This window comes from Periophthalmus magnuspinnatus, chromosome 1 (assembly GCF_009829125.3).
Source record: "Periophthalmus magnuspinnatus isolate fPerMag1 chromosome 1, fPerMag1.2.pri, whole genome shotgun sequence".
Taxonomy (NCBI): Eukaryota; Metazoa; Chordata; class Actinopteri; order Gobiiformes; family Gobiidae; genus Periophthalmus; species Periophthalmus magnuspinnatus.
This window is the reverse complement of record NC_047126.1, coordinates 10,789,154-10,809,171: the sequence shown is the minus strand read 5'-3', so window position 1 is coordinate 10,809,171 and position 20,018 is coordinate 10,789,154. Positions and strand designations below refer to the sequence as shown.

The window sequence follows — 20,018 nt, the reverse complement described above, 5'->3', positions numbered from 1 at the left end:
TTTTTGACTGACACGAGTTTTGTCCAATGAGGAGAGCGCATTGTGCTGAGGGGGCGGGTCTTGGGTCTGCAGCGGAGGCTCCCTGTCGCCTGACCGGATGATGACAGGACACTAGTTTTCAGTCCAGCGAAGCGGGTTCTGTCATGAAATCTTGCCTTTATTGACACTGGAGCTGGAATCGTCACATTTCAATATTTTTAAGACTTTTCCTGTTATTTATAAGGACTTTGCTTATTGGTCCATAAACTGCCATCTGGAAAAGTTTGGAAAACGACTTTACCCGTTGTGTTTTAGTGGAGGGGCGCAGGGGAAAATCCCGGTGTGCTGAGAAAAGTCTGCAGCCATGGGAAACCGGGGGATGGAGGACCTGATCCCCCTGATCAACAAGCTCCAGGACGCCTTCAGCTCCATCGGGCAGAGCTGTAACCTGGACCTGCCTCAGATAGCGGTGGTGGGCGGCCAGAGTGCGGGGAAGAGCTCCGTACTGGAAAACTTCGTTGGAAGGTTGTACAAATAACACATTTCATTAATTACAGAATGAATCATTTTAATGTAAGTAGCATGTGTAACTGCTGGCATCACACAACAGTAAGCTTTAGCCTGACTTCTGCACCAAATTTGTCAACTAAGCACGTTTTGGCTTTGTGCTCTCTCCCTGTTCCTAAAATTTTCCAACAGTTTTTTTCACTTGTGCTTTTCACCACAAAATAAGCCGCTCATGCAACAGCTGCTGAAATAGTAAAAGGAAAATAAGTCTTAAGATAGGCTTCTAGTCATAAATGCGTTATGACCAAGTCCCTGTCGATCATTGATGAAGCTTCTTGAGATTGCTTGTAAATAAGTTCATAAGACAAAGGTCAGATCATATTTTACTTTGGAGCCTGAGGCACAGTGGCACTAAAAATGTTTCTTTAGCCAAACCAATTGTTGATGTGGTGTTTAGTATTTGATTCAAATAGTGGATTTGAAGATGTAGAACAGTATGCACCCTGAATGCTAATACTGCAGCAGGCCTCTATAAAAAAGTGTAGACTCTTCAAGTGACATATCCCAACTAAATAACCTACTTTGTTCATTATAGGCTGCTACATTTCATATTGCCATGAAATAAGGTAGCTTACTTTCTATTCTTATCTTTATGTTATCTTAAAGCTTATCCTTTATAGAAACTTAATTTTAAAAGTAGGCCTAATGGCTCATAGATGTAGCCGAAATGTCACTGCAGAACCTCTTTTGTGTTACAATAGAACATATAAAATCATCTCAAAGTAAAGGACATGCTCAAAAAGTAATAAACACTGAATGACTTCTCTTGTTGATGATGAGATTGTTGATTGGGTAATCACGTCTTCTTCTTTCGCCTGTTGCCTTTTGTCTGGGCATCCCGAGCAGCGGCGGAGGGGCACAGAGGGGGCATTGATGCTGGTTGCCGGGGTCAGCAGTGATGTCACCAGCTGCACTGTCTCGGGATATGACACACTGCACGACACAGACTTCTAAAAACTCCCTCGCTGTTTTCATGTTTGTCAATGAGCCCATCTGACATGTCCCACAATGTCACACTATGTTTAGATCAGCCCGATTACATGAACGAGTATTCCACGTGGAAACCCTCCTTCTCACTTCTCAGCCAATGATATCGGCACAACTAATGTAGAACTCATAGACTGTATGGTAGAACTAAGTGATGGCAAAGTGTTTTGCCTTCCATGAATATAGTGTGGCTACATTTCAAACTATAGATATTGGGGTAACACTTAACTGCACTATTTACAGCCTTAATAAAGCATGAAGAAAGACTTCACTCATAATGAACAAACTGTTTATTAACAGCCATTCACGTTTGGAGTTTGAGTATGTCAGTATGTAATTACATAGTTTCTAAGCCTAAACCTTCTTAATAACATATTTGTTCATGCTTCATTAAGGCTAATTAAAGTGTAATTATTATAAACCGTTACCAATATAGGATCGATACTAAGGAAAACATTTGATTGTTAATACAATGATGGTAAGTAATAGTTCCTGATTTAGCCCCAGATTCAAGGTTAAGGTAGACTTTATTGTCCCTGTAGAAACATGTGTCCCCTGCATTTGACCCTTAAATGTTACAGATGCAGCCTGTCAGGAGCAGTGGTTTAGAGCTTCCATTATAAACACATTATTGCACAGTATGCTAGATTAAACCTGTAAAATGTTGTTACATGTTGCTTGCGCCACGGTGACCACGGAGTGGCTAGCACTTACACTCACACAGCAAGAAGGATTCAGGTTTGATTCCCGGGTCGCCTGTGCCTTTTTACGAGGAATTTGTACGTTTCTCTCTGTGTCTGGATGGATTTCCTCCATTCCCCCATCTATCCAAAATATACACCATAGGTACAATTCTCTAGCTAAGGTAGTCCTGACCAAGCCTAGCAACAAGATCACAGAGATGAGTCCCTGGGCATGGCCAACGTGAGCTCTCATTGGGACAGATCTATCCATATATATTGATTAAAACTCTGTTGCTCTGGTTCGTGTTAAGTGGTCAGAAGTCACAGGAAGAGGTGAGGAAAGAGGAGTTGATCCCTGTTGTGCAACTTCCTGCTCGCTCAGCACTGGTCACAGACTTTAGCTTTAAGTTTGTGAGTATGTATTTCTTCTAATCATGCTTCTGTCTGTTTGAAAAAATGGGGCAGTTATTGTTGAACTCAGACAGAGCCACGTGCAGTCAGTGACCCATTAATTATCAGCACTGTATTGAACTGGAGTTTCCATTCGGATTGGTGCTCTGTGGTGGTTAGGACTATATATTATGAATAAGGATGTAAGCTTGTCTGTCTTGGCCTCTCATCAATAATGCAGCTTCTTCTGAGGGCTGCATACAGAGACAGTGCTTTCAAATGCCCCATACAATACATACAACTCTAGAGTTATTTATTTATTTGTTATTGAACTCATCCAGCTAGCCCAGAGTACAACTTTCATAGTCCAGGGTCCAGTTCATGCAGGACACGGGGTCAAACTGTGTCAGAAAGGTTCCATCCTAGGTTGCAAGAATAGTATTCAAGAGATAGATCTACATTATTTGAAAGGAAATGTAGGATAATTTACTGATTGATGTGAGAACTGTCAGGGCCAGATGGTAATTTTAAACAAACTACTAATATTTTGTGTTAAAAACTAGATTCTGTTGTCTATCTATCTATATCTCTCTCTTGATCTCTTTTTCTCTCTATATATATCTTTCTCTCCCCTTTCTCTCTCTATCTGGCCCCATTTCTCTCTCTCTCAATCTCTCTTTATCTCTCCCCTTTCTCTTTCTCTTTCTCTCTCTCTCTATATATATATCTTCCGCTCCCCATTTTCTCTTTGTATCTCTAACCCCCTCTCTGTCTGTCTCTATATCTCAGAGACTTTTTGCCCCGAGGATCTGGTATTGTCACACGTCGCCCTCTCATCCTGCAGCTGGTCAACAGTAAAGCAGGCAAGTTTAGAGAGACTGTTCAACTCATAGTTTCATAAATAAACTTGGTGTCTTGGGTTGATTTTGTTGATTGATGTTTTTGATTTAACTGTGTGCAGAGTATGCAGAGTTTTTGCACTGTAAAGGCCGAAAGTTTGTGGATTTCGATGAGGTCCGTCTTGAGATCGAGGCTGAGACGGATCGTATCACAGGATCAAACAAAGGCATCTCTCCCATCCCCATAAACCTCCGAGTGTACTCCCCACATGGTAACAGTCACGCTCTTCTTGTATTTGATGGTGCCACCTGTTTGTTTCCATGGAGATAATTTCAGTACTGTATTGTGCAAAATTCCAGGCAAAGCAAAATCATCTCCACAAAAACAAGCAGGTAGTGGGTCATCCGCCAGAATAGTAACATAGAGTACCTTTAATTACAATAAATAAATGTTTGATAAAAATAAGGACTATAGACTGTATATATAAATAGACACAGCTAACCTGCTAGCCGCTGTGTTCCAAGTAGGAAGTGAGCATTTCCGCACTTTTGGCTCCATCGACTGGCTCCATTTCACTTTAGATTGAAAAATTGCCTCCCTCTCTGTAACTGCTGCAGTGAGTCTCATCATTTTGGTCTCAAAATGTTTGTATTAACCCACTCTACATGATCCTGTTTTATTACGGTTTGTGTCAGTAAATCAAGAAAGTAACATTAATGACAGACAAATCAGGCGTCTTCTTTTCACGAGGTCGCTCGCTAGTGTTAGCAACAGGTTTGATTAATGTTGTGAACCACCCACTCCTTGCCAGATCAGTGGTGTGGGCGAGAAGGGGCGTTACTATCAACAGCTTCGCTGGCTTTTTAGTTGCTATGATACTCGCAGCCGAAATTCCAAATATGGAACTTGGTTCCAAATTCGCCCCATAACTGCTCTAACCTCGATGAGCTTCATTTGACTGGAGAACAACGCTAGTCCACTTCTTTATACAGTCTCTGGTAAGGACTATAGATAACTGTTCCTCATCAGACATCTTTACAATAAGTAATATAACTGTCAGAATCTAGACTTTGTTAACTTGTTAGCATTGTTAACTTTTCGTGTATATAAATGTATTCTGCAGTCTTGAACCTGACCCTCATCGACCTCCCGGGGATGACTAAGGTGGCCGTTGGGGATCAGCCTGTGGACATAGAGCACCAGATCCGAGACATGCTAATGCAATTTATCACCAAGGAGAGCTGCCTTATCCTGGCAGTGACCCCCGCCAACACTGACCTGGCAAACTCAGATGCGCTGAAAATCTCCAAAGAGGTCGACCCTCAAGGTAACTGTGTCTTCAATCATGAGAGATTCAGTTTGTGTGTCGATTTCCCACATGATATTTCATTAAATGTAACTAGGCTTGTTCTTATTTCTCACCTGGATAATTACATTTATCTTACAGCCAGCCTTTGTCCCTGTGTGCAAAACCTCACCAGAATAATTACCTCTTACATTATTAATAGACTCACTGAGATGAATGGAAGATCACTATTTGCTCTTCATTATGGATCATTATTTCATTAGCTTCATGTAATTGCTGGTTGATGGTTAATGATAATTTTCTTTGTGACTTAAGTATTCTGTTCAAGTATTCTTTATTTGCATATAGTCAGTGGTGGAAAGTAACCAAGTAAATATATTAAAGTATTATTCTTTAGTATACATCTGTACTTTACTTAAGTACATTTTAAAGTGGATATGTTTTACTTTTACTTCACTACATTTGAGAGCAGGTATCTGTATTTTCTGCTCCACTACATTTTGAACAGGACTGAAAAGTATTGTTTATAACTGTCTGAGACCTGCTGAAGAGGTTAAGTTTTTTGGGGTTTTTGTACCTTCAGAATTTGAGTTAACAATAAATACAAATAAAAACAGATAGAACAAAAATATTAATTCACTTGTTTCTTATTTCAAGCCTTATAAGATCTCAAAATCTTACTTTTTACTCTACTCTACATTTTTAAATGGGTTCTTTAATACTTTTACTTAAGTAGATTTTTTCTTGTGATACTTTTACTTAGTATTTTTTTCCTCCAGTACTTGTATTTTTACTGAAGTAACAAAATTGAGTACCTTCTGAACAATTCTCTCTTAGGGCTGCGAACCATTGGAGTGATCACTAAACTGGACTTGATGGATGAAGGGACAGATGCGCGGGACATCCTGGAAAACAAACTGTTGCCCCTACGCAGAGGTAAATATGAACATTCAGATGTATATTACTACTTATGCATTTGAATATCATCTTAGTGTTACGTACATACTGTTAATCCTCAGGCTACATTGGAGTTGTGAACCGCAGTCAGAAGGACATTGATGGAAAGAAAGACATTGGCGCTGCTTTGGCCGCTGAGAGGAAGTTCTTCCTGTCTCATCCAGCCTACAGACACATAGCTGAGCGAATGGGCACACCTCATCTCCAGAAGTCACTCAACCAGGTTACACAGTTCACTATTGGACATTTTAAGCACAAGACTGAACTGAAACAACTAAAAGTAAAAGAAATAAGCCCACTTAATTCTAGTTCTTTTTCTCATTTATGCTTGATGAAAAAAATTAAATCAAAGTACAAAGCAGTGGGTGTGTATGGGGGATAGGAGAAAACAGGAATTTTTGGTGCAATCCCGCCTTGATTACAGGAGAGTAAAGATTACGCAGACATGTATCACTCTTAATACAACTTCGAGTGTGTAAATGAGGAGGAATAATAGATTATTCAATATAGTTATAGCATATTGTATGTTTATTTTGCAGTCCAAATAATATCATAATGCTTTGTGCCCATAGCAACTCACCAACCACATTCGAGACACTTTACCCGGGCTGCGTAGTAAGCTCCAAAGCCAGCTCCTGTCTCTGGAGAAAGAGGTTGAAGAATACAAGAACTTTAGACCGGATGATCCAACACGCAAGACCAAGGCTTTACTGCAGTGACTATCACACAGACACAGTTTTATATCAGAGTTCATATTTACTTGTTATAAAAGTGGTTTGTTTTGGTGATCAGGATGGTGCAGCAGTTTGGGGTGGACTTTGAGAAGTGCATTGAAGGGTCCGGTGATCAGGTGGATACATCAAATCTGTCTGGGGGAGCAAAGATCAATCGCATCTTCCATGAACGTTTCCCTTTTGAACTTGTGAAGGTAACACTCACTACCACACTAGGCATTTGCTTAAAGTCACATTTTACGAGGGATGCACCAGTAGAAAACTTATATACAGTGGTCCCTCGTTTATCGCGGTCGAAAAATAGCCAGTAGTAGGCGAAATCTGTGAAGTAGTCTGCTTTATTTTTTACAATTATTATATGTTTGAAGGCTGTTAAACCCTCACGCACACTTTATACACTTTTTCTTAGACAGGCATTAACATTTTCTCACATGTCACTCTTGTTTAATTAATTAATAGTGACTCACACATATTTCACAGTTCCCCTGACCATGTCTTTTCGTCCTGGCAGCGCTCCACTGTAGTGTCGAACAAACATTTATGTAAATTTGGCTGAACGCATTCTGTACTGTACAGGAGACATGGCACGGAGGAGAGTTATTGACAATGGTCTGCAGTGTCTTAGCCAATCAGGACGCAGAACACAATGCATGTTCATACGCTGTAAAAAAGCATGTAAAATTGCCATAAAAAAAATCTGAGAAACAGTGAGGCCCCGAAACGTGAACCACGATATAGCGAGGGACCACCGTATAGCATATCTGGATCAGCTTTGTATGAAAGAAAGAAATAACCTTTGTTAGTAGTCTTGTAATGAGCTGATATTTTGTGTTTAGTTCAGAGTTGACACCTTTTGTTGTTCTTGTAACTGTTTGTTTATGTGCTTTTGTGTCTGACACTTGGTTGCTATGCTGACAAGTTGATTTGAAGGTTCTATCCGTCAGTTCCTGGTCTGTTTTGGGACCATAGACTCTATATATAAAAGGATATAACTAACCTGCTAGCTGCTGCATTCCAAGTAGGAAGTGAGCATGGGGACGCTTTCGGTTCCATCAGTTCTGGCTCCAATTCACTTCACATTGAAAAATTATCCCCCTCTTTGTAACTGCTGCAGTGAACCTCATTATTTTGGTCTTGAAATATTTGTATTGAACTGCTCTACACGATCCTGGTATTTTTATTCCGTGACATTTTCGTGTCTGTAAATCAAGATTTGAACATTAATACGAACGCCTTCTTTCCCCGAGGTCCCTCCCGCAAGCATTAGCAACAGGTTTGATTGACAGCATGCGAGCAGGAAGGGGCGTTACCTTCAACAGCCTCGCTCCGGATTGGCTCTTTGGTTGCTATGATACTCGCGGTCGGAATTCCAAATATAGAACTTGGCTCCAAATTCGCTCCTGTAACAGCTCTAGCCTCGATGAGCTTCATTTGACTGGAGCCGAACGCTATGGGTGACGTCACATTCACTTAGTCCACTTCTTTATACAGTCTACGTTTGGGAGACTGGCTCTAGTGAGTTGAAACTGCTGTTGTTTTGCTCTTGTTTTGGTGTGGGGTATTGTCTACAGTAGCCCTTGTGTTCAGAAAATAAACAACAGGAATTTGGCGTGCTTCCTTACACCAGAATGCTACAGTACGTTTAATGATGGTACTGTCGTGCGAATGGTGTTAATGTAAATGTTATTTGTACACAGATGGAGTTTGATGAGAAGGAGTTAAGGAAAGAGATCAGTTACGCCATCAAAAACATCCACGGCGTGAGGCAAGTCCCGGCAACAACACCTTACACATTACTGTTACTGTTATTATGTCTAGTGCTATCTGTTTGTGTCTGTTTATGTTGAACCTCGCCCTTATGTGGACATTTTTCTTAAGCAGCTTTGATCATAGATTTGGTACATAATGGCCACAGCAGCCTTGATACAAAGTTTGAGATAGCCATGTTACACAGTTAAAGTGCATATGACAGGCTTAACTACTAACTTCATAATCATATTTAAGATTTTGTTAAAATATAGTTTTTCCTAGTTTGCTAGTTTTCGGGCTGTTGCTTACTTTTTGGATGAAAATGGGCAGCAGATTTGACATCACGTTGCAATCACACTGTAAACAAGGGCCAAAGGTCATATAATTTTCACGATATGCTATATGGTATTATTTGAAGACTAATACATGATAACACATTTTTAATATTTTTCTATGTTGTTAAAGTAATGTTTAAACTTAGAAAAACGTGCTCCTTGTGCATAAACTCTGCATTTTGGATGAAATTTTGTGTATTGGTGACATTTCTACTTTATTTTTTCAACTTTTCTTTACAAACCACCACTTGACAGATGTTAAACTGTGATTAATATTTACCACAGGTCCAAAACAAAGTAATAATTAGAAAACATGAAAAAACACTTGTGATATGCACTTTAAGTATTGTTTATGATCCCATACATTGCTAGCAGTAAAGTTAAACATTCTTTATGACCCTAGTGTGTTGCTCTTGTCTATGTCTTGTCCAGTCTGAATCGGGTTGTGTCTCTGTCTGTGTGATTTGTGTACCCCTCAGGACAGGCCTGTTCACCCCTGACCTTGCATTTGAAGCCATAGTGAAAAAGCAGATCATAAAGCTGAAAGAGCCCTGTGTGAAATGCATCGACTTGGTCATCCAGGAGCTCATCAACACAGTCAGACAATGCACCAATAAGGTATTAGAGGCGCTAACCCACAAGCCCTGAGCTCCTGGGTGAAGTGTGTAGTCTCAGCACTGTGTGTGCTCCAGACAAGCACGCACATGTTTAGGGTCTTTATTACCCAAGCAGCAAAAGTCTCACAATGTGAATAATGCAGTCGTGGCCAAAATCATCAGAACCCTTGGTAATGAAAGAGTGAACATGGCAGATATTAATTTTACAAATCCAGAATATCCCATATAATATTTGTTATCCCTGAGCGATAATCTTCATGGTCTATAATCTCCTCCTGCAGTAAATTCAGACAGGTGTTCTCAACATTTTGGCCACAGCTGTACTACAACCTGTAGATTCTGCTGCTTGTTTTAGATACAAACTTTAAATAACTTTTAAACTTTTTCTTTCTCAAAATCTTTTTGAATCTTTTTTCACCTTTGCATCCATTTCTCTGGGTCTACTTTCTTATATAAATCCCACACTACACTACTTCTATCCTCACTTCAATGGTCCACTCTTCGCACCATCCCAGGACAGGCCTGTTCACCCCAGACCTGGCATTTGAGGCCATAGTGAAAAAGCAGATCATAAAGCTGAAAGACCCCTGTCTGAAATGTGTTGACCTCGTCGTCACCGAGGTCGTGGCCCTGATCAGGAAGTGCACAGAGAAGGTAAACAGGAAACAAAAGGGACCAACAAAACATAAAAATATATTTAAACTGAATAAATCAGAAAAAAACAGATCATTCTAAGCAATAGACATAACATGTATATTGTTGATTGTTATGTGTGTTTTCCATAGTTAACCCAAAATGTGAAATGTATTATTTGTAAATAATCAGCATTGATTACCCATGTCTGATCCCAAAGTTGCACTTGCCCCTGTATCATTAATTTCCCCACGCTTTACCCCTGGTCACTTATCTAATCAAATTTACATGTTTTAAGGCACTTTCTGAGATCAACACACCCCAGGCCCTCCCCACCTGTGCTGTGCCCCCTTCCTCATGCCAATAACTTTACAAACTGACCCTTATGTCAGTTGTCTCTTGTAGCTTTCTCTGTCCTAATTTGACACTTGAATGTTCTGTCTTTTTCTAATAAACTGTCTATTTGAATAAGTTTGACAATACTGTGCAAACGTTTTAGTGAGTTCAGCTCATTCAGCTGATGCTCAAATTATTATTATGTATCAAACATAGTTTAATACATTCAAGTTTATATATGCTTATTGTAAGGCAGCAAGATTATATATAATTTTCATAATATACAGTAAGATTCTGTGCCGATAAAATATATATACTGTACATGTAAAAATGTACATATAAAACCTGCCAACATTGTAGTTTTACATACAAGATGCTCCTGGATATGTTTGAAATGAGCACTGTATAAAATTTTTTATATATATATATATATATATATATATATATATATATATATATATATATATATATATATATATATATATATATATATATATATATATATATATATATATATATATATATATATATATATATATATATATAATATACATTATATACATTACATATATATTACATATATATTACATATTACATTATAGTCTATCTACATTATAGTCCAATGTAATGTGTAACATTGGAGAGGCCCTTGCTCACTGATGTTATCTGTCTAAGACTTTTGCACAGTACTGGAAATTTGAATGAATGTGGGTGTAGTAACATGGGGATTTGTAGTGTGTGGTGTTGGGTAAGGCTTTGTTTAGTTACACTTTGCTACAACTACAGTTGTATGCAGCATGTGTTTGTATTCACAGCTCGGCTCATACCCTCGACTGCGAGAGGAGACAGAGCGCATCGTCACCACCTACATCCGTGAGAGGGACAGCAAGACCAAAGACCAGGTTTGGTCACACACACACTATAACAGGAAGACTAAAGACCAGGTTGCAGTTTCAAAACATCAACTACAGGGGGCACTGTGGCTGTAGTGTGGCCAGAGTTTAGTCCTAGTTCCTTGTACTGAGCTCACATATGATGAGCTGTTTAATGGCTTTAAGGACTTTTACATCTGTCATTGTTTTGTGTTTTCCCAGGTGCTGTTGCTGATTGACATTGAGCTCTCCTACATCAACACAAACCATGAGGACTTTATTGGATTTGCCAAGTATGACCAATATGTCAAATAGTGGTACACAGTTTACAGTAAAAGCACTAAAGCCATACATTTCCTCATTCCTCAGTGGGGGCAAACAACATGAAAACTATTTTGTATGACCTGTACTTTCTGAGGAAATTCATATCCTGTATCCATTTTAACACAAAAGTAAAAGTAGATTGAAAATAAATACATGTTAGGGGGATTTTTTTTTTTTTTTAAACTTTTGCTCAGATAAATTATTTAAAAATAGTAGTTCAGTAAAATGATATATTTGAATGTGGCAGCTTTGTAGAAGCAGCAGAAAATCTAACATCAATATTTTGATCTATTTATTAACTTTTATTTAACCCTGTTCAGCCTGTTGAGAACTCTTATGCAAGGGTGGCCTGGCCTAGTAGTAAAACTGTAATCTGCATAAATAACATTTTGTTTGAGTTTTAGCCCCTTCTCATTTATGTTATCGACATGATATGCATAGGCCTATCACAATAATTACTATGTTGACTTATTGTTTAGTATATAAAGGCTGGAACAATATATTTTGGAGTTCAATATTTATCATGTATACAATTTCTTTGCAATAGTGGAGAGATGTCTGTGTAATCCCTCAGCTGTCCAGGTCTGATCCATAGTAAAAGCCAAAAGTAAAATCTGTCAACTGGACAAAAAGTTGTAGGAGTGAAGACGCTCCACTGCAGTTAGCTCCTCCCTTCAGACAGATATAAGGCAGTGGCCACCAGCAATCTGACCAGAACTGAAGAAGAGGCTTGGATGAGCAGTGAAACATTTTCATTCCTACAACTTTTTGTCCAGATAACAGAATTTATATTTTTGCCATTTTTATGTAATACCATAAGATTTGAGCTGTTCAGAGCTGAATAAATAACTTCTGTGGCTAGCGTTGCAGCTCATTTCATTTAATGAAACTGTCTATTTAAAAACGTTTTACTGGGATTATCATGTGTAATTGTGTCAGTGACACAAAGTACTTTCAATATTATTGTTTATCGCAATATTTCTCTGTAGCAATATAATCGTGCTTCAAAATGTGTTATCATGACAGGCTGAAATATGCATTCACAGTAACATGAGCAGTTAGGTGTATTAATTTAATAATAACCTCTTTCCTTTTTGTCTTTGACTGTTTGCAGTGCTCAACAAAGAACAGCGGCCAATGCCACGAAGAAGAGAGTGATGCCAAACCAGGTGAATGCTTTTAAATCTTCTCGTGTCTCTCGTCCACATGGAGCACCAGCCTCAGTCCTTCCGAGGGTGTTTTGTGACTATGTCTATGACTTCATTTTCTGTCTATGTTTACATGTCTGTCTATGACCTGTCCTCTCATCTTATTTGTGCCTCTTTTGTCTCCACTTCTCTGCTCCTCTTCTCTCTGACCAGGGAGAGATCCTTGTGAGTACCGTACCCCCACACACCTTCCTCTGTCACTTCCTCTTTGGGTGAGTGGGGGCAAGTAATATAACCTAAATTTGTGCAGCCTGATATGACTATTGTAGATTATAGATAAATATGGATAAAATATAGATAAATATATCCTATTAATCAGCAGGACAGTTATTTATCGAAAGTGGTCAGGATTCCCATACTTGGACATTTATTTTTCAAAGAATGCTATGATCTAGGTAGGATAATAAAACTCAACGCAAACATTTTATGAATACACACAAAAAAAACATGTTAACTCTATAGTCTAGATTTTGTTCTGAATTGTAAATGATCTCAAATGATCTCCTGGACGTGTTTAAAATGTGCACTGTAAATTGAATCCTGCTTTGAAAACATAAAACACAAATCGAATCTAAACTAATACTACCAAAATTGTGTAGCCCTAGATTTTAATATCTTATTTTTAATGGAATCGTTGGAAAACTGTGCTATCTTTTTGCATTGTCCTATAGCCTGGTTCCTTAAATGTTGCCTCTTTGTGTCTGCTTTTTATGTCCCACTGCACAGTCTGACAAAGATGATCTGGAGAAGGTGATGTGCTGGTGGATTTGTTCAGTGTTAGTAGATCTTTGCTGAACTGAATGTGCTACTCCACTGTGTGTATTTAATGTGTTTTTGGCTTGTATTTGCAGTTTTGAGCTTCCTAGCAATATTTGAAATCAACTTCATTCAACCTTTCATGAAGTCTATCCCTTAACCTTTTGGTATTGTTATTTGGCAAAGTATTCTTTACACCAGAATTGCCAAACGTTTCCGGCTAGGACCCCAAAATCACCATGTAACCCCCACTCTACAGTTAGCATTCTTACCTCTCATAGAGAAGGTATTTTCTGGTTGGAGTTGGCATGTTCTCGTTGCGTTTGGGTGATTTTCTCTGGGGATTTTGGTGTCCCCTATAAACCAGTGATATTGAGAGATAGGGCAAATGCAGAGGAATAAAGTAAACCTTACTGTACTGTGGAATTTATTTAACCAAATTATGGAATATATTAGTAATAACAGCTACAATTTTACTGTCAAAACCAGCACGTGTTACCTACTCATAGTAGATACTAAGACATAACAGCCCTTTGTGAGTTTGCTGCTATGAACTGTGTGAAAAGTTTCCTTGTGTTGCTTTAAAGAGGAGGTGATGAACAAGGTTGTTTTTGTCTGTCTGCAGGTGATCCGTCGAGGCTGGCTCACCATCAACATCAGTATTATGAAGGGAGGGTCCAAGGATTACTGGTTTGTTCTGACCGCAGAGTCTCTTTCCTGGTACAAAGATGAAGAGGTAATGTCAAACTATTTACACAGTGCACTTATAGCTGTACGCATTGGGAATTCATTATTAATGTTCTTACTTTTTGGTAGGAGAAAGAAAAGAAGTACATGCTACCCTTGGACAATTTAAAGCTGAGAGATGTGGAGAAAGGCTTTATGTCCAGCAAGCACGTCTTTGCTATTTTTAACACCGAACAGCGGTGTGTGTGACTATGTGTGTATGATGCTCAGTAATGCCTGTGTCTTGTTTGTTAATGTGTTTTTTGGTGCTTAGAAATGTGTACAAGGACCTGCGGCAGATCGAACTGGCCTGTGACACTCAAGATGACGTGGACAGTTGGAAGGCCTCATTTCTCAGGGCCGGAGTTTACCCAGAGAAAGACCAGGTGGGCTACAATGGATTTTGTAACATGTAAAACTCAACTCTAAAGAGAAAATGTCTCATTGATCAGTTTAGGGTGTTAGAGTTGAGAAAAAGCAATACTTCGGCCCTAATAGTTACTAAAACTACTAATAAGGTAACATTTTAAGTGTCACTGCTGAGGTGAATTACATAAATAGTAGGAAACAAACAACCTTTTCTGAGTAGTTTTTAAGAGGTCTTGATCAACATTAGAACTAGTACAAAACCCCATGCTAATATATAAAATTAATATGATTATTTTATGTTGAAAATTACATTCTGTTATCATATTCTTGTATTGACATCAGTATTAAGTATCAAGAATTTAAATTCCTTAGTTTTAAAATTGAGTTTTAAAACTTTAATACACTTTTTAATACAAATTTAATATTGTAACACTATTCAAAATATTAATTTTATATATGACAGCTAGCATCTGTTTAATTTCTTATTCATAGTCACTTTGTCATTCTGGTATAAATACCGAGAGCACAGAGGCTCTAAGAATTCAGACTGGATCAGGCTCTGAAGGAGACTTGACTGGGAAGGAGAGAGGCCGACAGTCTGTGCCCAGGGCTGGACCATCCCTGTCCTGACATGGAACAAAGAATAAACCTACTTTCTATCTCATAACTCACAGGGCTTTGTAAATGGATTCTTATTGTCTGTATTTTCCACTACACCTCATGAGTGAGTGGCTGCCCTCCTGCTCCTGACTTATTCTGTCTTCTGGTTGAAGGGTGGACAGAGGACACATTTTAATAAATAAAGTCAACTAATACAAGTTTTACTAGTAGCACACGCACACACACACACACACCCCCACCCCCCCCCCCACACACACACACACTTCACATTTATCAGCATATTTTACTATGTTTTTTTGTTGTTACCCAAATGAGTGGTTGCAAATGTCTTTAATGTCTTATTACGTCTGTTTCATCTGCAGTCTGAAAATGAGGAGACTATCACGCCCGGGGACACTGTATCGATGGACCCTCAGCTCGAGCGACAGGTGGAGACCATCCGGAACCTGGTGGACTCCTACATCGGCATCGTCAACAAGTCAATTAGAGACCTGATGCCCAAGACTATAATGCACCTTATGATCAACAGTGTAAGGCAGTAATACATTCATTAGTAAAGTCACTAATGTTTCAATCTGTTATTCATAAACAAGAAAAAATGTATCATCTACATTTTTGTCAGCACAAAGTCAGCTGTGAGACTGATATTACACATTGCATTAGATCATTCTCAACTTGTTTTAAATAGACTGATGCTGTAATGGTCACAGCCACTTACATTTTTGTATTCTCACACTTGTTTGCTTGTATTTGTGTGTTTTAGACATATGATTCATTCCTGATTTGAAGGATTTTCTGAGGACCTTTTACCTTTCAAAAGATATAATATTTTAATCTTGAATTGCTATAACAATAGACAGCCATTACCATGCCAAATCATTCAGAACAGGAAGGAAACCCATGAATGTCTTTTTGATAATTCATATTACAAATTTTCCAATCGGGATACAGGTGTAGCATTACCTAGCTACTATAGGCCTAAGGCAGTATACATTCGTGACAATACAGCAGAGGGAATTACAGAGATAAACTTTAACTTTAGCTTTTCTCCACAGGCAAAGGACTTCATCCACTCAGAGCTGTTGGCGTACCTTTACTCGGCCGGGGACCAGGGCAGTCTGATGGAGGAGTCAGCAGAGCAGGCTCAGAGGAGAGATGAGATGCTGAGGATGTACCACGCCCTGAAGGAGGCACTGGTCATTATTGGGGACATCAGTGCCACCACCATCTCCACACCTGTCCCTCCACCTGTCGATGACACCTGGCTCGCCAAGGACCCAAGGTAACAACCCCTGAAAAGCAAAGACACAGTGCTGTTTTAATATAATCATCAGTAAAGTTCATTCTGAATAGACAACCATATCATAGTCCCTCAGCCTTTTACAGTCCAGTCAGGGGAAAACAATCTTTCAGGAAACATTGAGTAAATGGGATTAATTAGATGTTTCGTGTACAATTTGTATTTTGTACACAAAGTTAATGTGTAGCAGTAGCCGGTTGCCTTACTTACATTTTTAAACTTGATTTTGATACTAAAGATAATGCTCAGCACTCAGCATTGATAATCATTGTTTCTTTTTGATACTACTATCTATTTTCTTGCCAACTGTAGTTAGACGTGAACATGTAGATCAGACCAGTTTGAGTCTATTGTGAAGAAGATTGGGTCTTCAAAACTGCGGTGATTTTGCAAAGAAGACACAGTATTTTGAGGGAATAATTGGTTATTTACGTTATATATATTATATTACAATATCATATTATATATTGGTGTAAATATGATCACATGGCTTTACATAACATGGCACTTTGACTATATCTAACTGCTATAAACATATGAAATAACACTGCAGTTTATTGCTGTCTGAAATGTACAGTATGTAATTCATATTATCTCTAATATATTTAATTGTATTTTTTGTTTATTTTATTGTATTTTCTTTCTCAGTCCACCTCCAGCAGCTAGACCCACAGCTGCAGCGACAGGACCCCCTCCGAGTCGACCGAGAGGCCCGGCTCCTGGGACTCAGCCTCCTCTGAACCCCTCTCCGGCATTTGGAGGTCCACCAGTGCCCTCCCGCCCTGGACCACCGCCTGCCCAGCCCACTTACTCCGACCCCAACTCCGGACAGGTGCCACTGATCCCATCTAGACCGGCCCGTGTACCACCTGGTCTGCCTCCCGGAATCCCCAGGTAAAAGAATGTATTTCTTTGGGTGATCTGAATGATTGGTGAACCCAATTCAAGAAAGTTGGGACAGAGTTAAAAAATTCAATGATCTGCAAATCTAATTTTGTTTAAATCTGGTTTTCCCGTTATTTTATGAAAAAAAAAAAAAAAAAAAACCTCAGGTAGAGCTTGGATTTATGCTAACTTTGACTTCTTGCACACTGTTTTTGATCTGTATAAGAATTAAATCAATATTTGCAATTTTTCTTGCTGTTAAATACTTGTTTGCTGCTTCTTTCCAATTTAAAGTGTTATTGATAATTGCAATAATAGCATAACATTTAATTTTCATATATTATTTTATGCTGTACACTAGGGCCCTGTTTCTAGAAGCACCCTGACAAGAGGTGAACAGAGTTTTCGGTTTCACAGAGAGTAAACCTAAACCCTGAGTCAGTCACCATGGTAACTCACTCTGTGAACCTGACCTGGTCCAGAGCAGGTTTAATCCTCTGAGTTTGACCAGAGTCTACTCCTGAAGGAAAGCTCTGATTGAACAATTCACTTCCTCATTGACAGAAGTATAGTGACAGTTAAAAGTTTGATGATGCATTTAACTTTATAAGTTGAATTTATTTTTCACTTTTATACATTTTATTTAAATTTCGAATTTTTAATTCAACACAATTTCCTGCTCATGATAACTTGTTAAATGTGTTTGGTTTATCAGCTTCAAGCAAATGTCAATCAATGAAATGAGTTGTGACCTGAATTGTTGCCTTACTTGAATAAATATATTTAATGCCACATTAAGAACACCCCAAATCCTCAAATATTTATCTAACCTTTAAGTCCTACTTGTGCAAATTGAGGCTGTGTAAAAATACTTTAAAACTGTAAAACAGCAAGTTAAAAAGTAAGTGTAAAAAATATGTTTTAATGCATCACACTATTCGTCAAAGTATTACTTAACATCCCATTTTAATATCAAATCTGACGTTAACCTGTCCACAGTCACTTAACTTCCTGTCCCTCTAATATGGACACCTCCCCTGATTGTGGCTTCTCTTCTCAGCTAAACTCGAAGTGAACCAAGTCTGAGTGGTTTAACCTGTTTTCTGAGTTGGCCCTGTCTGAGTAGTATAATTTTGAATCAAGAATTAAACTCAGGGTTCGTTCAACCTGCTTTGTGAAATAGAGGCTGGATTGCCGCATGTGTTTTGCTCTGTCCTACTTTGTTTTGAATTGGGGATGTGGACTCTTGTGGTATCTCGGGGCTCTGGTGCATGACTGCATGTCTCTCCTCTTTCCTGTCTCTTCCTGCAGCAGACGACCCCCAGCTGCTCCCAACCGGCCCACTGTCATTCGTCCCTCAGAGCCCTCCCTGCTCGACTAGAGACACAGATCCTATAACACACCTGGTTTACATTTTGTATGTAATAGGACATAGGTGAACCTAGTATAAAACTGTACCTAAGTGACATTTTGCATGATGTGCTGTCTGTGCATTTAAGAAACATTATGTATGTAATTTTGTCTGTATGTGTAGATAGCTTTTTTAACAAAAAGGGAACTTTATTGGATAAATCAAGTTTAATTGCCTTGATTTTTTATAGAAATAAGATTTGGATGCAAATGTGTAATATTATGTTACAGTTTATATATGATCAGCTGACATTTTTAACTAACAATTTCAATTATCAACTTCAAAGATGAAACAAGTCCAGTAGACTTTGTTGTATTTGTTGAACAATTCACTTATTTAGAAAGTTTCTGCAATCTATTTGCATAAACGTTTGGTACTTTTTTTTTCTTTTATAATCCTAACAAAAATAAACAAAATACATAAGAGCAGCTCCATTTCAAATGCTGTTATAAAGTGACCATTCCATTCAACTTTTTGCCTTAATATGGAAATGCTTTTAAAATCAGCTTTTTGTCATTACCTTAAAGCCATACCGTGTTTTAAGACCTGTGTTGAAGGATGTTTGAAGGGCCAGACAAAATAAAGGGATAAAAAGTGACTTCCTTTCTTTTTTTGACATAAAAGCATCTTAAGTCATGGCTGTGACTAACACTCATAATTTTCCCTATTTTCCATTGCACAAGCTTGAATGCAGACACAAGGAGGCACAGGCCAGCCTAGGCCAGTGCTTGTGCTGGTGCCAGAATGTTTGGGGTCACAACAGGAAGGGCATCTGACATAATACCAGTCAATATGCAAATCTAAGAATTGGTGTGAAATACTGTGTTGGCTCCTTTAAAGGCAAAGCAAAAAGCAGAACCATGAGTCCCAGTTTCAGTTTGAAGTTGATTTTCTCACGGTCACAGGATTTTTTGCATCACCCTCTACGTGTACTGTGGAAAAATACTGACGCTGGAGCAGTAATAGATTAAAGTTTAAAGTAACACCCCAAAAATGAGTGTATGTAGCAATCGGGTAAATGGAGTTAGCTAGAAGATACATGGCGATGTTAAATTAGAGGCAAAGCTACCACTTTAAGGAACATTTTGAGTATTACCACAGAGCCTTTTCCTGGTGTTTTTTTTTTTTTAATTTCTTCAGTGGGCTCCGAGTTTCCATAGTAACTCTGATATAGTGATCTACAATGGGAAAATGGGACCTTATCACAGCCTGTTTGTGTGCAATTGCTCAGAGTTCCATATACACAAACAGCACAAACAGAATGATGAATTAAAGACATATCTGGGGACATGAACTTGAACCTTTGTTTTGTGCTTACGGTCTCCTCAGGCCAGCTCCACAGATCCCGCCTCGTCCAAACCCCTGGTGAACAATGCTCACGATGGACCACACAGCACCAATGCTCTCAGTCAAGAATGAACTCTGACATTTAA

The 20,018-nt window shown here is 38.7% G+C and overlaps 1 protein-coding gene across 6 annotated transcripts; it reads left to right on the top strand.

Annotated features, from left to right (window-relative positions):
- Positions 1-99: 99 nt before the first annotated feature.
- On the top strand, positions 100-19,995 carry LOC117390526 (dynamin-2-like). 6 transcript variants are annotated; one of them, XM_055225273.1, is made up of 21 exons: positions 147-504; positions 3,396-3,469; positions 3,568-3,717; positions 4,570-4,773; positions 5,590-5,688; positions 5,772-5,932; positions 6,282-6,424; positions 6,502-6,637; positions 8,141-8,208; positions 9,007-9,145; positions 10,929-11,015; positions 11,208-11,278; positions 12,424-12,478; positions 13,899-14,009; positions 14,090-14,199; positions 14,274-14,385; positions 15,352-15,519; positions 16,045-16,271; positions 16,938-17,183; positions 18,486-18,591; positions 19,915-19,971. In XM_055225273.1, the coding sequence occupies exons 1-20, from the start codon at positions 344-346 to the stop codon at positions 18,553-18,555; spliced, it is 2,592 nt and encodes an 863-aa protein (XP_055081248.1). In that variant the 5' UTR covers positions 147-343; the 3' UTR covers positions 18,556-18,591; positions 19,915-19,971. The 6 variants fall into 6 exon arrangements, with proteins under 6 accessions (XP_033844442.1, XP_033844207.1, XP_033844362.1 ...); XM_033988551.2 differs by lacking the exon at positions 19,915-19,971 and having other exon boundaries at positions 100-504; positions 18,489-18,746; XM_033988316.2 differs by lacking the exon at positions 19,915-19,971 and having other exon boundaries at positions 100-504; positions 18,486-18,746.
- Positions 19,996-20,018: the final 23 nt, after the last annotated feature.